Source organism: Rhincodon typus, chromosome 5 (genome assembly GCF_021869965.1).
Source record: "Rhincodon typus isolate 14 chromosome 5, sRhiTyp1.1, whole genome shotgun sequence".
Taxonomy (NCBI): Eukaryota; Metazoa; Chordata; class Chondrichthyes; order Orectolobiformes; family Rhincodontidae; genus Rhincodon; species Rhincodon typus.
In genome coordinates this window covers 23,753,929-23,770,867 of record NC_063336.1, presented here as the reverse complement: position 1 = coordinate 23,770,867, position 16,939 = coordinate 23,753,929, and the positions used below count along the sequence as shown (strand labels likewise).

At 40.2% G+C, this 16,939-nt stretch overlaps 1 protein-coding gene across 1 annotated transcript in view; it reads left to right on the top strand.

Moving 5' to 3' along the window:
- qrsl1 (glutaminyl-tRNA amidotransferase subunit QRSL1) overlaps positions 1-16,170 on the top strand; it is a 50,800-nt gene extending 34,630 nt beyond the window's left edge. The window contains exons 7-11 of the mRNA XM_020526522.2: positions 598-710; positions 6,435-6,627; positions 12,039-12,156; positions 13,312-13,517; positions 15,793-16,170. Coding sequence (XP_020382111.2) covers positions 598-710; positions 6,435-6,627; positions 12,039-12,156; positions 13,312-13,517; positions 15,793-16,004 — 842 coding nt within the window. The 3' untranslated portion in view covers positions 16,005-16,170. The remainder of the gene's footprint in view (positions 1-597; positions 711-6,434; positions 6,628-12,038; positions 12,157-13,311; positions 13,518-15,792) is intronic.
- The last annotated feature ends 769 nt before the right edge of the window (positions 16,171-16,939 follow it).

Below are 16,939 nucleotides of genomic sequence, written 5' to 3'. Positions count from 1 at the left end.
TCTCAATCTCTCCCTACACCTGCTTTACAGTAATACCCTTTAGTTTCATAGTCTAGTTGTCCAAATATATTAGCTCACATTTTTCTCTGTTGCATTTCCTCTACTGTAGCTATTCCACCACTGTATGTGTTCTCTTGAATTGGAATTCTTGATAATTCCACTTTCATATCCATTTTATAGAACAATCATGTTTACACATTAGGTTCAAGCTTGTCCTCCAAAAGTTGGCGTTGAACAAGAACACTGTCCATCTCCCTTCGTAAACATGGAAAATAAAACCAACTTCTCACCTCTGTAATAGACACCATTAAAGTAGTGTTGCAGAGGGGCAAGAGCCTTTCTCCATTCTGTATCAGGTGGAAGTGAAAGTGGAAAAATAGAAAGTACAACCAAAAGAATGAGGAGGGGTTAGACAATTTTTTTTACAAAAAACATTTTGGAAAATAGTTTCCAGGACAAACCTTTCAAATGCTGCCTTCTGACCTGACTTTCAATGCCCATTGTGCCAACTGAGCCGTTCACTGTATTGTTCTGTACACTATGTGGCTTTTAATTTTGGGCTATACTTTTAGTAATTTTACTCTAATTCTTGATTAGGTACACTTGCTGGGCATGATCCAAAGGACTCAACCACAATACAGGACCCCTTCGAACCCTTTGAATTACCTGATGAGATGGATGTAAGAAATCTATGTGTGGGGATTCCAAAGGTGAGGCCTATAACTAAGCTTTGGTAAACCTATGTCAATGCAGTATGGAGCTGGAGAAACAAAGCAGGTCACGCAGCATCAGCGGAGCAGGAGAGTTGATATTTCAGAAACATAACTCTCCTGTGTCTCTGATGCCTGACCTGCTGTGCTTCTCTAGCTCCACACTCTATTGACACTGACTCCAGCATCTGCAGTTCTTTCTATCTCCTTTGGTAAACCTATTGTAAGGTAACTTGTAAAAGCAACTGAATTTTGAAAAGCTGTGATCCAGTTTCATAACATATTTTGTGCTCTTCTAAATTATTCTGATCAAAGGAGGACACTGTAGTAGTTTTTAAACTTTACTTTCTTTGGTCATTTAATTGTGGCACATTTTGTGTTGCAAACACTAGATGTAAAGCACAACATAAAAACCCCCAACTAAAAGCAATACAATGATAAGCTGGAAATCTGAAATAAAAACAATGTGCTGGATCTGGAGAAACGGGCTCTGAAGAAGGATCACTGGACCTGAAATGTTGATTCTACTTTGTCTACACAAATTCTGCCAGATCCACTGAGGTTCTCCAGCAATTTCTGTTTTTTGCTGGAGAAACTCAACAGATCTGGCAGCATCTGTGGAGAAAGCAATGGAATAAGTTCTGAAGAAGAATCATTGGACTCGAAATGTGAACATCTGCAGACACAGAAATAGAGTTATCAGACCAGCTGAATTTCTCCAGCACTTTTTATTGTTAATATAAAAATCCCGTTTCTCCCTCATTTGAGTAAGAATGCCAGTTTGTGTTGGTGTTCATTTTAACTAAACTCATTCTAGCCAGTATACTGAAGAATCCCATCATTTTGGGTTAGATCTAAAGACAGTTCTTGGAAATGAAATATCAAAGTCTGATTAACTCTACCGACTAGGTACATTTTCCATTGAACTAAGTGCTTCTCATTTAGCTCTCTGTTTAAGAAATTTAAACAAATCTTGCTAGCTAGGACTTTTTGCAGATCACTTCTATAGTGAGAGTAGCAGTAGTCAGAGTGGGATGATCATGGCAATTAAACTGCCGAAACCTGCCTTAACCTATCATGAGTCACTCAGTCAGCCCCAACAAGAGAGAATATAACCATTTCCTCTTGACATGCAATGGCATTACTATTGCTGAATCCCCCACTCTCATGACCTTGGGGCTACCATTGACCAGAAACTGAACTGAACCAGCTATATCAATACTGTGACTATGAGAGCAGGTCAGAGGCTAGGAATCCTGCAGCAACAAACTCCCCTCCTGTCTTCCCAAAGCCTGTCCACCATCTAAAAGGCACAAGTCACGAGTGTGATGGAATACTCTCCACTTTTCTGGATGCATACAACTCCAATAACACTGAAAGTTTGACATGATCAGAACAAAGCAGCCCATTTATAGACACCACATCCTCAAGTGTTTACTCCCTCCACCACGGATGCTCTGTAGCAGCAGCATGTGCCATCTACAAGAGGCACTGCAGAAATTCGTCAAAGCTCCTTAGACAGCATCTTCCAAACTCTCAGCTTCTACTATCTAGGAAGACAAGGGAAGTAGATATATGGAAATACCACCACCTGCAATTTGCCTTCCAGGTTACTCACTATCCTGACTTGGAAGTATATCATCATTCCTTCAGTGTTGCTGGGTCAAAATCTTATATCTGCCTCCCTAACAGCATTGTGGGTCTACGAACAGCAAAAGAACTGCAGCAGTTCAAGAAGGCATCTCACCACTCTCTTCTCGAGGGCAGTTAGGAATGGGTAATAAATACTGGCCCACATGCTGAAGTTTCTACCTATTGAATAATTTTTTTTTAAATTAGAAAATTTGCAGAAAATGAAGGTGGATAACTGGCAACTGTGGAAATGCTCTGCCACATCTTGATAACAAGATCCAGCTCTTGATTTGCTGATTGATGGGCAATGAGGTTTCCATTCCTTTTGTAGTACCAAAGCGGCTGTCATTAGGGACATAAATGACCTCCTGTGACTGTGGTGAAGGTAAACTGTTCCACTTTGTCCTTCTCAACCTGTCTGTAGCCTTTTAGACAATTGACCACACTCCTCCAACCACTTGCCACTATCACTGAGCTGGATAGAGCTGTACTTGCCTGGTGCCATTCTTGCCTATCTAATTCTTCAGAATATCTTTTGGAATGGGTTCTCTTCCCTCTGCTATATTATTACTTCTGGTATCCCCAGTGATCTATTCTTAGTCCCCTCCTTTTTCTCACCCTCATGCCACGCCTTGGTGACATTTTCTAAAAGCAAAGCATTAGTTTTAGAATGTAATCTGACAATACCCAACTGCACCTCACTACCACCTCTCTCCACTTTTCCAGTGTCGCTGAATCATCACACTGTTCACAGCATCCAGTCCTGATGAGTACAATTTTTTTCCAAAAATATTGGAAGCTGAACCATCACATATGATCCCTGCTTCAAAATCTGTTCCCTCGCTGCTGACATTGATTTTATTTTATTATTGTCACGTGTACTGAGGTACAATGAAAAGTATTATTTTCTGTGCTATCCAGGCAAATCACACCATACATGAGTATGTCAAGGTAATAGAACAGAACGCAGAATATAGTGTTACAGCTACAGGGAAGATGCAGAGAAAGATCGGCTTTAATATGAGAGGTCTAGTCAAACGTTTGACAGCGGGGAAGAAGCTGTTCTTGAACCTGTTGATTCATGTCTTCAAGCTTTTTTTATCTTCGATGTGACAGAAGAGAGCGTAAGAGATTTATAACCAGAGTGGGAGGGGTCTTTGATAATGTTGGCTGCTTTCCCAAGGCAGCAGGAAGTATAGATGGAGTCATTGGATGGAAGGCTGGTTTGTGTGATGGATTGGGCTGTGTTTACAACTCTGTGTAATTTCTTCTGGTTTTCGACAAAGCCATTGTCATACCGAGCTGATCGGATAGGATGCACTACATGGCGCATCCATAAAAATTGGTAAGAGTCGTTGTGGACTTGCTGAATTTCCTTACTCTTCTGATGTAGAGGCATTGGTGTGCTTTTTTAACTGTAGCACCATCCCTCTCACTAACCACTACCTTGAGACTAAATCAAAGTGCTCACAAATTTGCTGTTACGTTTGACCCTGAGCTGAGCTGCTGACAATGTATCTGCATCATCACAAAGACTGTCTAGATCCACCTCTGTAACATCACTAGGTATGCCTTGCCACAGTTTATCTACTAATGAATCCCTTATTTCTGTCTTTGTTGTGCCTGGGCGTGAATAGTCCAACTCCTGGCTGGCATCCCACGTTCAAACCCCAATAAACTTGAAGTCATCCAACACTCTGCTTCCTGTGTCCTTATTTGTAGTAAGTCCAGTTTGCCCATCACCCATGTGCTCACTAACCTGCATTTTGTTTTCCAATCAGATAACATCTTACTTTTGAAAGTCTTGTCCTTGTTTTCAATATGCCCTTAACTCCCTGTAATTCTGTCGTCTCTCCAGGGCTACAATCTTCTGTAACATTTGCCCTGACCTGATTCTGACTTTTTGAGAATCCCTGAATTTTGCAGCAATTTACTTTGTGACACCACCCTGAGCTGCAGAAACCATAAATATTTTTTCTTTCTCCTTGCATTGTAATGAGAGTATTTGTTGCCCATCCCTATTTAGCCTTGAACTGAGTGGCTTGCAAGTCTGCTTCAGAGGGAGGGTATGAGTCATCACATTGTTGATGGTCTAGAGTCACATGCAGAACAGGATTTCATTCATGAGCTGGATTAGTTTTTACGTTTTTGATGTTGCCATTACTGATACTATCTTTATAAATTGAATTTAAATTCTGTGGTAGGATTTGAACCCACATTCCCCAGAGTATTAACCTGGGTGTCTGGCTTGCTAGTCCAGTGACATTACCTTCAGGCCACCGTCTTTTCCTGTATCTCTGTGACTCTCTACCTCATTTTCTTCATTATATTGAACCTACCTCTTTGACCAAGATTTTGGCCGTCTGACCAAAAATCACCTCATGTAGCTCAGTGACTATTTTATTGTGAACTGTCATGGCACAGTATAAATGCAAGTTCTTATTTGCAGATTTTTGAATTTATTAGGTAATGTTTATGTCCCCTCTAATCATTTTAAACAAAAATGGATGATTGAAATTATTTTCCATATTATCATTATCTTGATAGGAAAGCGGCAGAGGTCTTATTTTATAAATGTACAGGACTTGTTTAAGAGTACAATACCCTTACAGTTTACACTGGAATGAACAGTTTACATTAGGAATGAATGGCAGTCTTTGTTCACCTGGTTACTTGGAAATCAGTGCTGTAACTGTAGAATAAGTAAGGTTTACCAATGCAATTTTAAAAATAGACATTATTATTGTGCGTTTCATTTCTCAGATCTTTTTATTTGTCTAATGTGTTTAGAAGCTGTGGTGGTTTTACTAACTATATTTTCTGTCATTTGCATATGCTGCACAATAGGATCACATGCTACTAAAGTACAAAAGTACTTAATATTGGGTGTGTGAATAAGGGTAATTGATCCTTAAGGTAGTATAGTGCTTTATTGAAGTTATGCTGCGTTTGTGTACTCTAGTTTTAGTGGGTATGCGATGCTGTGTCAGTGTTAGATGGGTCGATACTACTGTGTCAATACAGATATACACACTTGGAACAGGTGCAGGCCACTTGGCCTCTTGATTCTGCTCTGTCATTGAATAAAATTATGGCTGATCCGTTTGTTGTGTCAACACCATATTGCTGCCTAGTCTGACAACCCTTTTCTCCTGTTGATTCAGAATCAATCTATCTATCTGCCTTAAAACTATTCAATGATCCAGCCTCCACCGTTCTCTAGGGAGGAGAGGTTCACAGACTCATGACTCTCTGAGAGAATAAATTTCTCTTCATTTCACCCTTGTTAAACTATGTCCTGTAGATCTAGCCTCTCCCACAAGGGGAAAACCTCCTTTCGGCATCCGTCATGTGAAAACCCTCGACATTATACGTTTCAATAAGATCATCTCTCATTTTTTTGAACTCTATTGGACACAGGCCCAGCCTGTCCAACCTTTCTTCATAAGATGATCCTTCCATACTTGCTATCAGTGTATACCTTCTCAGAATTACTTTTAATGCATTTGTATCTGTTCATTAATAAGAAAACTGTACACACCTGTAATGCTGTGTTGGGGGATAGTTGTGTGTATATATTGCTGTGCTGGTGTGTATATAATATGCTGTATTGGGGAATAAATGAGTATGTAATGCTGTGTTAGGAGAGACTGAGTGATAATAGTCTGCTGATGGAATGGGTGGGTATATACCATTGGTGAGTGTGTCATGCTGCATCTGAGTTCATTACAAAACTCTAACACAGGTTTCTGATTTAGAATAACTATTCCTGCCCAGGTTATTTAAGTAGGGTCATAATAAGTGAGACCAGAAAAGATACTTCTATCTATTTCCTCCCAAAACTATCTTTATAAAATAGTTTATACAGTCTGGACACCGGGCTCAATGTCCTTCTAAAGTCCTTGAAACCCTGTTTTAGTGCATCATCTAGAACCTCGGCATTAAAAAAATTTTCCTATTTGGATTTTATAATTAAATTGTTGGGTGAAGATCTGTCTCAGTACTGTAGTTTATTACCTATTAATTTGAAAGAGGGGACAGATTTTTAATATCTCTTTCAATTAATCAACCTCTTCTTGCTTGTTTTGAAAGGAGTATCATGCCCCAGGACTGTCCAGTGAAGCCCTGAAAACCTGGACAAAGGCTGCAGACCTGTTTGAAAATGCAGGTGCCAGAGTTGTTGAAGTCTCCCTACCTCATACCCAATATTCAATTGTCTGCTATCATGTCCTGTGCACAACAGAGGTAGCGTCAAACATGGCACGCTTCGATGGACTAGAATATGGTACGGAGCAACTATGGTATGGATAACGATATGGTATAGATTCACTGCATGTGTAATCTCAACCATGAGTTACTATACATGTGTGAGATTTAAGAATTGATATCTAATGGATAAGTTTGTCATATCTTCACAGTGACATATTTAAAAGGCTGAAAAAAATTATTTTGGAACCCGCAACCACTTCTTAGGGAAAATTTGGGGATAACTGTTCGGTTTGAGACTATTGACAACTGGCAAAACCATGGCCTGAACTAATTGTAGCCCAATTAGGGGGGCTAGTGCTGTCCCGGGAAGTATTTTGGTTTGTGTTTGAGGCTTTCCACTGGATACCTTGGTGATGCTTTAGCAAACCACTGGTACCAGGACCACTTGGCACATGCTTATGAGGTGGTTATTCTCTGCACCCCACCCCCCCCTCCCTCCAACTGATTTGGTTTATTATTGTTACATGTACCTAGGTACAACGAAAAGTTTTGTTTTGCATGGAGTACAGGCAGATGATAACATACAAACATCATAGGGTGATTGAACCGAGGGAGGAATACAAAGTTATGGCAGCAAAGAAGGTGCACAGAAAGTAAGATCAACATTAGATTTGAAATTTGAGAGGTCCATTCAGAAGTGTAATAAAAGCAGGGAAGAAGCTGTACTTGAACCTGTTGGTACAAGTCTTTAAGCTTTCATATCTTCTGCCTAGCAAAAGAGGTTGTAACAAATCGTAACTGGGGTGAGAGGGATCTTTGATGATGTTAGCTGCCTTTGTGAGGCAGCAAGAAGTGTAGATGGAGTCAATGGATGGAAGGTTGCCTTGTGTGACATGTTGGGTAGCGTTCACAACTCTTTGTAGTTTCTTACGGCCCTGGTCAGAGCAGTTGTTGTACCAAGCCGTGATGCATCCAGATAGAATGCTTTCTATGGTGCATACGTAAAAGTTGATGAGAGTCCTTGTGGACATGCTGAATTTCCTTAGCCTTCTGAAGAAGAAGAAGCATTGTTTGCCTTGACTGTCACGTCAGCATGGGTGGTCTTGGACACATTGGTGATTGTTGCACCTAGGGACTTGACACTATCGACCATCTCCACCTTAGCTCCATTGGTGTAGATAAGAGGGTGCCCTCCACCTTGCTTCCTGAAGTCAATGATCAGCTCTTTGCTGACGTTAAGGGAGAAGTTGGTATCTTTACAACATACCACCAAGCACTCTGTCTACTTCCTGTCAACTCTCAAGGTATCACCAGCTCCTTCTCTGTTTTCACCCCCACATCTCATCCATTCCACCAACCACAGTCAATCACCCTGGTTTTATCACTTTAAGTACAGACTTAATGAGTTGCGTTTGCTGAATTCCCTGACAATAATGTTCAGGTTAAATTTGAGGGTATCTTTCCATATCTTGATTATAACAGCCTTAAACTACTGAACAAATTTGATTCACATTGTTTTGCCTTATCATCTGAGAAGTCAGATGACCAGTTGTGTCCAAGCAACTCCTTGTGAAATAAAACATCACAGCTTAGTCAGCTTTGGTTGATTGATAACACTACAGTTTCTACTGTAAAAGGCTGACACTTTAGAATTGAGGGTGTGCAGCACTATCAAAAGCTCCATTTTTCTGATGAGACGTTTAACTGAAACTCCAATTGTCTTATCTTTAAAAGATCACTCAAAACAATTCCAAAAAAGAATGATGGACTTCTCCTGATCGCCTGACCAATATCTATCCCACTACCTATGTAATTAGAACTGATTGATTACCCCATCATTATTGTTTTACTGTTTGTTTGTCACATTTCCAACACTATAATAATGGACTTCAGGACTGGTTCATTGGATGCAAAGCTTTTTGGGACATCCTAAAGATAAATGTAGCTCTCTCTTCTTTCTTTGTTCTTTCCCCTTATATAGACCTGTAAAAATTCAATTAGATGGAATCAAGCGTTCCTTAGCAATTAAACCAGCAGTAATTAATGGATAGAACTACATGAAATGAGTAGCAGAGATTGTGCCAGCAACTGAGTGCATCACAATAAATTAACACAAACAGATGATGAATGTTATTTATGGCAGCAATCAAATTCTGATATTACTACAAATGGCTGCATTAGTTTCGAGTTAAATCTCGACATAGCTAATAAATTAACATCAGATGTTCAATTTATATATATGACTAATAACGTTCCAGGGTTGATATGATTTTAATGTTGCTGATCTGAGTTGACCTCTCTTCTGTTTTTTGAGACACCAGTACCTCGCAGCATTTTCTCTTCCACCTGGACGGAGTTAGTTCCCTTTCCAGGTAAACCTAGTTTCTACACAAACAACAATATTGGAATTAACTGGCTTGCCTCCCACCATTCTTGACCTCAGAAACTGTACTATTAAATTACACACTGTAAGACTGTTCAGGTCTGTAGATAATCCTGTTTCTTAATATGCTCTATTCTTGTGAAAAGTGCCTTCTTGCATCTGTTAGGTTAAAGTTTTTGCAGAAGAAAAGAGAATCTTTTTCCAACTACATCTGCTGGAGATTAAGCCATTTATTTTAATTTCAATGAGGAATCTCTTCTATGCAACTAACAATGAATGGCAGATTAAAAAAGATTTTCTCCTTTTCCTCTTAATCATCCCTAACAATCATTACATTTCTGGGACTCCTTTGAGCCACTGAACCAGGCCAGCTCCTCATCACAGCCTTTCTTACCTGATAGCCTCATCTTTAATCGGAAATCCCACATAGTTTGTGAACTGCTTACATTGCTTTCAATCCTGGGGTGGCAGGATTGATGTATGAAGAGAGGGACTGTATTGGTTAAGACTTTGTTCACTCAAGTTTAGAAGAATGAGGGGGATGTAACTTAAAAAAAACTATGAAATTCTAACAGGACTACACTGGGTAGATGCAGGAAAGATGTCCCAGATGACAGACGAGTCCAGAATCAGGGGTCACAGTATCAGGATACTGGGTATGCCATGTAGATATGAGATGAGAAATTTCTTTACCCAGAGAGTGATGAACTTGTGGAATTCTCTACAGTTGATGACAAAATATTTATGTTTTAAAGAAGGCGTTAGATATGGTTCTTGGGTCTAAAGGGGATCAAAGGAAATGGGGAGAAAGTCAGAACAGGATACTGACTGTGATGATTACCCAAGATCGTATTGAGTGGTAGAGCAGGCTCAAAGAACTGAATGATCTACTCCTCGTATTTTCTCTGTTTCTAGTTCCACAGATCGACTTTCAAATTCAAACTGCATTTGAGGGGCCTTCTTGTGGTGCAGTAGTAGTATCCTTATCCCTGGACTGGGTGGCCTGGGTTCAAGTCCCACCTGCTCCAGAGGTGTGTAATAACACCTCTGAACAGATTGATTAGAAAAATAAATTAAAGCTCCATTTGAAAATGCCTCTACTCAGTTTAAAGAGTCACTCCACTGGTTATGATGAAGTGAGGAGGTTTGAAATGGATCTTTTCCCCTCCTGGTGTGATTACTAATGGTGTGTTTAAGATATGAAAGATGAAATTGCCATCGCTATGTATGCACTTAGCTGTTTATAAGTTCATCGCACAAGATTAGCCAGACAGGTTTTTTTGAGTTTTTAACAAAGTGAAAGGTAAGTATATTCTGAAATTAACCTGGTTAAAAATGATGAATGGCCTACTCTTGTTATTATGTTTCTGTAGCTGCTTTCTTCTGGCAGCATTGCTTTGGAAGTTCAGAAGATTTCACTGTAGAAATGCAACACATGCATATGAAATCTGTATGCATAATTACACATTAAAAGTAGAAATAGCTAAATTTGGCCAAATGCTAAATAGTCATGAGAAAGGAAAGAGTTCACAGTTTGTGTCTTGCATTTTTGGCCAGCTGTAGGATCCAAAGACTTTTGATTGTCTCAATAAGACAATATTTTGAAAAGTGACTAGGATGTAAACAGGGTAGATAAAGGTAAGATAACGATAATCCACTGATTGGGGATTGTAGAGGCAGGAAGCAAAGTCTAAAAGCTATGGCTGAACTGTTCAGGAGAAATGTTAGGAAGCACTTCTACGCACAAGGATGGTTAGTGTTTGGAACTCTCTTCCAAATATAGCAGTTTTGCTAGATCAATTATTAATTTTAAATCTGAGACAGCTAGTTTCTTTATTTGTTAAGCAAAGATATTAAGGGATATCGGCCAAGTGCAGATATTTGGAGTTAGGCCACAGATTAGCCATGGTCTCACTGATTGGCAAACAGGCTCGAGGGGATGAATGGCCTACTCTTGTTATTATGTTTCTGTAGCTGCTTTCTTCTGGCAGCATTGCTTTGGAAGTTCAGAAGATTTCACTGTAGAATATCTCTCTGCTTGCTGGAGGTAGAAGCAGTTCACAATTCCACAGACAAGGCTCAAGGTTTAGCTGTTTCACTAAAGGCGGGGAGAGAGAGAGAGGCGGACAGGGAGAGAGGAATAGAGAGCAGCCTTTCCTCACTTCTGGCACCTTCTGCCAGCATGAAAGTACAAAGCTTGATTGGTCATATTACCGCACATTACCTGTATAATCCAAAAAATAGCTTGGTTAGCTCACCTCTGCAGATGTTTTTTAGCCATGGTTCCATGGCCTCAGGTGATGAGGCTTCAATGACTTTTTTTATGCTTTGAATCTTCATTTTTTGAGAAAGGAGGAAGTAAGCTGATGTCAGCTGTCAAGGTAGCCTTTGTAGAGCCTGCATGAAATGGAATGCGATTGCTTAGTAATAAAAATTGGCAGACATTTTTGTAGTTCTTCAGGAAAATACCCTTTGTAAAGATGAAATAGTCTTTTTGTTCTAAAAGTGTGATACGTGAATCCAACCAATGAAATTCAAAGTTAATATTTGGTATCCACACGCCTTCAACTATTTGTGGATCTGTTTGTTTGTCCAGGAATATAATCAAATAAAAATTAACACTGAATCAAAGATGGAGACATTCTGAAGGGTGGCTCTTGGTCAAAAAGGTAGGTTTCATGCATCAGCTTAAAGGAGGAGTGAGAAGTGAAGAACAGAGTTTCAGAGCTTAGACATCTGAGCACAGCTCCCAGTGGTGTGATGAAGCACGCAAACAGTTTTTAAAATTTGTCACTTTTCAATGTCCAGATGTGACATTTATGTTAACAAAAAAACAAAAGCACTGTGGATGCTGGAAATCGGAAACAAAAACAGAAATTGCTGGAAAAATTTAGCAGATCTGGCAACGTCTGTGGAGAGAAATCAGACTTAATGTTTCGGGTCCAGTTACCCTTTTTCATGACATTTGTACTGTTGCCATATCTCATTCATCTATTTATGCAAAAATGGCATGTTTGCAAACAACAGGAGATTATGTGAAATATGTGCAATGGCAGACCTCAGCATTGTATCTTTATATTCATTTCAAATATTTTTATTTAAAGGACACCGCAGTGAAATCAAAAGTTCCACAGAAGCCTTGTATGCAGCAACCAGGCATGAAGGATTTAATGATGCAGTCCGAGGAAGAATCCTGGCGGGAAATTACTTCCTTTTAAAACAGTAAGGGAGCTTTCTAACCCAGTTACGTGCTGGCGGTTTACTCAAACAGAGTGTGTGTTGCCAACACCAAAGTGGCTGGCAAAGCTGGCCACTGCCTGCACAAGCACAGATGTCACCACCACGACAGCAGATATATTTGTACGTGGAGGGGCGAAGTCACTGACACCCAGGGAACTGCCAATGGCCACACTGTGCCTGCAGCTCTAGGGCCAGAGGTCTCTTGCTTTCACTCCAACTTACCCCTCCCCCTACTCCTAGCTGCGCTGTACCCACTTGCCCCCTCCCACTCCTCTGTATGTACTTGGCAACTCCTCCCACTCCCCACCTCATGATGAATTTAGCTTGAAATGGATTCTAATACATTAGTGATGTTAACTAAACATGCATTTGTAAATTACATGTTAGTTTGTCTCAGCTGATGGAACTCTTGCTTCTGAATCAGAATATAAGGAGCACATAATTTAGACTCCAGTGTGGAACTAGGAAGCTGTCCATTGCTGGAGGTGCTGTATTCAGCTATTTGCTAGTTAAGGGACTATAAGATCCCATCTTGAGGACATTCTCATGGTGTTCAGATTGAAATGTTTTGCTTAACAACCAGCCCTGTAAAGATATTAAAACAAAATGAAGAACTGTGAATGCTGGAGATCTGGAGCAGACAAAAACAAATCGCTGAAGAAACTCAGCAGGTCTGGCAGCATCTGTGGAGAGCGCAGAATGGATTTAACATTTCGAGTTCAACAACCCTTCTTTACAACTCATGTTCTGAAGGGGAAGTGAAGAAGGGTGACTGGACTCGAAACGTTAACTCTGCTTCTCTCTACAAAGATGCTGCCGCTGAGTTTCTCCAATAATTTATGTTTTTGTTTCTTACTGAAAAAAAGAATTATTCAGCTCCGAATAATTCATATGTGAAGCACTCTGAGACATTTAGAAAGATGTAGTGGGGTGCTATGTAAATGTCAGCGTTTCACTCTTGGACTTTGAAGTTTCTGCATACAGCTCTGTTGCAGTTCTTCATCAGGGTTGGAGATTCATGTCGTCCACTGTCTGTCTGAAATATTGTCGCCCTGGAGTTGAATCATTGTGTTGTCTGTCTTTGTCATTTCTTTATGATGTGCGTCTTTTTTTTTTTTTCATGTTTAAATCTCTCAGGAATTATGATCACTTCTTTGTAAAAGCCCAGAAAGTGAGACGTCTGATTGCCAATGATTTTCTGAAGGTATTTGGATCTGGTATAGATGTGCTTCTTACACCCACAACCCTAAGCGATGCCTTCACGTATCACGAGTTTATCAAAGAAGACAACAGGACAAGGAGTGCTGAAGAGGATATTTTTACCCAATCTGTAAACCTAGCAGGTACACACAGCACTTTATCTGCCCAACACTCCAGTTTTACTTGGCTTTGTGGGGTTTTTTTCACATTTCCCTGTATTTTTCATGAATTACTTCATATTGTATCAGTAAACCCATCCTCATCAAGTGTTTCACACTTCTTTAGTTCACTGTCTATTCAATAAATTATTGCATGCAGCCCTGTGCGCTAGATGTTCCACTATTGGTATAATAGGAATAGGAAAGGCTATTGGTGGAATTTGTATTGAATGCTGTTCCTTTTATACACAGTTCTCCCTGATCAGTATATTAGCATATTTTCCAGTGTAGTTTTGACCAGGGTTTAATTAATGCAAAATTACTAAAAAAAAAAATATTTAAAGGAACATGAACAATTTAACAGGGTGTGTCTCAATAGGGGGCTACAAATTCTAAAAGCCTACAAGAAATATCAGTCTGTTAGTAGACTAAAGAGGCAAGAGACCCAGGAAAAGCAACAACAAGCAAGGAACAAAAAAATCCAAGCTACCCAAGGGTCTCCAGGTAGACACAGCACAACTCATTTCTCAGTTCACCGTGCAGCTGATCCTGCAAATAGTGGTATGTTCAGCTTTGATACTCTCCACTTGCCTCCTCAAGAGGCTCAACACTATCCAGGCCAGTGCAGTCTGTTTGATTGACACCATGTCTACCATCATCAACATTGACTCCCTCCAACACCAGTGCACAGTGGCAGCTATGTGTGTCATCTACAAGATGCACTGCAGTAACTCACCAAAGCACCTTCCAAAGCCTTGACCTCTACCACTGAGAAGGATAAGGGCAGCAAACACAGGGGATCACCACCACCACATTTCCCTCCAAGCCTCACACCATCCTGGCTTGGAATTATGTCACTATTCCTTCATTGTCGCTGAGTCGGAATCCTGGAACTACTTTCCAAATATTGTTGTCAGTGTACATACGCCCAAGGATTATACCAGTTGAAAGAGGTAGCTCAATGTACCTTTCAAGAGCAGTTGGGGATAGGCATAAATGCTGACTTTGTGATTGACATTTGCACCCCAAGAACGGAGAAAAAAATTGGGACTGTGAGCCTAGAATTGTATGCGTTAAGTACAAAGGCACTCTTGCAGTGCTGATGCCTAGAGAATAAGGATATACTGGGCTCTGAGAGGCACCTATTACTATTTATACCACTGTCCAAGACAAAAACAGCAAATCCAGTGGTGGCTTCAAAAAGCCAGTCCCTGCTGCAGCTGGAACAAGAGAAGTTAGCAGTGTTTTTTAATTCATTCACAGAATGCAGGCATTGCTAGCTAGGCCAGCATTTATTGCTCATCCCTAATTGCTGAGAGGGAAGTTAAGAGTCAGTCACATTGCTGTGGGTCTGGAGTCACATGTAGGCTTGACCAGGTAAGGATGGCAGATTTATTTCCCTAAGGGACATTAGTGAAGCAAATGAGTTTTTTCCAATGATCAGCAATGGTTTCATGTTAGCGTTAGACTCTTAATTACAGATTTCTTTTATTACTAAATGCAGCTATCAATTTGAAGTTTCATACAGCTGGCATCTTAATTTATTCAGAATTATAACTAAAAGGACATTGGAAGCAGATTCCAAATATGTAGGTGAAACAAGTGATGTGAAATACCCCTGCTTCCTCCCACAACACCGTGTCCTCTGATCTTCCCCAGTCCTGTTCATTGACTGTGACCCCAGTCACTGACTTGCCTGTTGCCCCTGCTTACTGACCCTCCCCAGAGCCTCAAAAACTGACTGACCCAGCAGCTCTGGTCAGTGATCTCTTCCCCACCTCCCAATTGCTGATCCTTTCCCAACATTCTATTATGTTCAGCAGGGTCTCAATGTCCTTCATCTTGCCAATCACTGCAGCCTCTTTGTTTATCCATTCACCTCATTATTAATATTATTCCTGGGATCTTGGGACTTGGAAATGCTAACTTATTGAAAGCAGTTGGTTAAGAATGAATATCATAGAAAGAGATTAGACCGAGATTGTTGAGTTTTACTTAACCAGATTTACTCAGTCTGTCTTTGAGTTTCTTGGGATCTACAGTGGGGCAGATTATTTAGGGTTAGTGCAGTTCAGGGATAGTATGGACTGAATGGACAGTTTTCTTCAAGCTTTTTATCTGTTCAATTTTCTCCCCCCATGCCACCTCATTCAAATGCTATGAAACAAAACAGCAATAGAGAAGGAAGTCAAGTAAAAGTCTTTTGAGGACGTAACAAATTTTATTTTCGACTCATTAATGTCTTAGTTTTGCTTTTCAGGTTTGCCTGCTGTAACAGTCCCGACTGCCCTCTCAGAAAGAAGATTACCACTAAGCGTTCAGTTTATTGGACAGGCTTTTTGTGATAAGCAGCTCCTGACCGTTGCCAAATGGTTTGAACAACAAATGAATTTCCCACATATTGACATCGAGGGACTGTTAAATCACTGCAATGAGCTTCACAAACTTCACAATTCAGTTGGAACTGTCTGAAATTACTGAAAAGCCTGATTGCTGTAAAAGTTTAAAAGCGTAAAATTTTGGAATTGATTTTTTTTTCCTATAAAAAATTTATTTGTTTAATTGTCAGAAATACAATATGTGTTTAATATTGTGAGATGGAATGAGAAGCATGTAAGTAAATTTCTTTTTCTTTGTCTGTGGGAGCTACAATTGTTGAAAAATGTCTGGACTGATCTATTTGTGTTAAAATGCCAGGAATATCAAATGGAAACTGACTGCTGTGATAGATCAGTAGTGTTGTTTGTGAGACTCCTATGCAAACATGTGGGTTAGTGGCCTCACTGGGACTTTCATACATTAGGAGATTTGTATAAGCCCATAACTCTTTTTATTATTCAACCATGGATGTGGGGATTACTGTCTGGGACAGCCATTATAGCTCATTCCTACTTGCCTTTGAGAAGGTGGGCTGAGCTGTCTTCTTGAACCGCTACAATCTATTTGCTATGGGTAGATACACAATGCCCTTGGGGAGGGAGCTGCAGGAATTTGAGCAAATGAAGCAAGAGTGATATATTTCCAAGTGAGGATGGTGAATTGCCTGGAGGGAAACTTGCAGGGTGGTGGTGTTCCCATAAATCTGCTGCCCTTGTCCTCCTTGATGTTAATGGTTGCGGGTTTGGAAGATGCTGTCTAAAGAGCCTTGGCGAATTTCTGTGGTGCATCTTACAGATGGTACATACTACTGCTATTGAATTTTGATGGTAGAGGGACTGAATGTATGTGGATGTGATGTCACTTGAGTGGGCTGGTTGTCCTGGTTGATATCAAGCTTCTTCAGTTTTGTTGGAGCTACACACATCGAGGTAATTGAGGAGTATTCCATCACACTCATGACTTGTACCTGTAGGTGGTCGATAGGCTTTGAGGGGTCAAGAGCTTAACACTCACTGCAAGATTCCTAG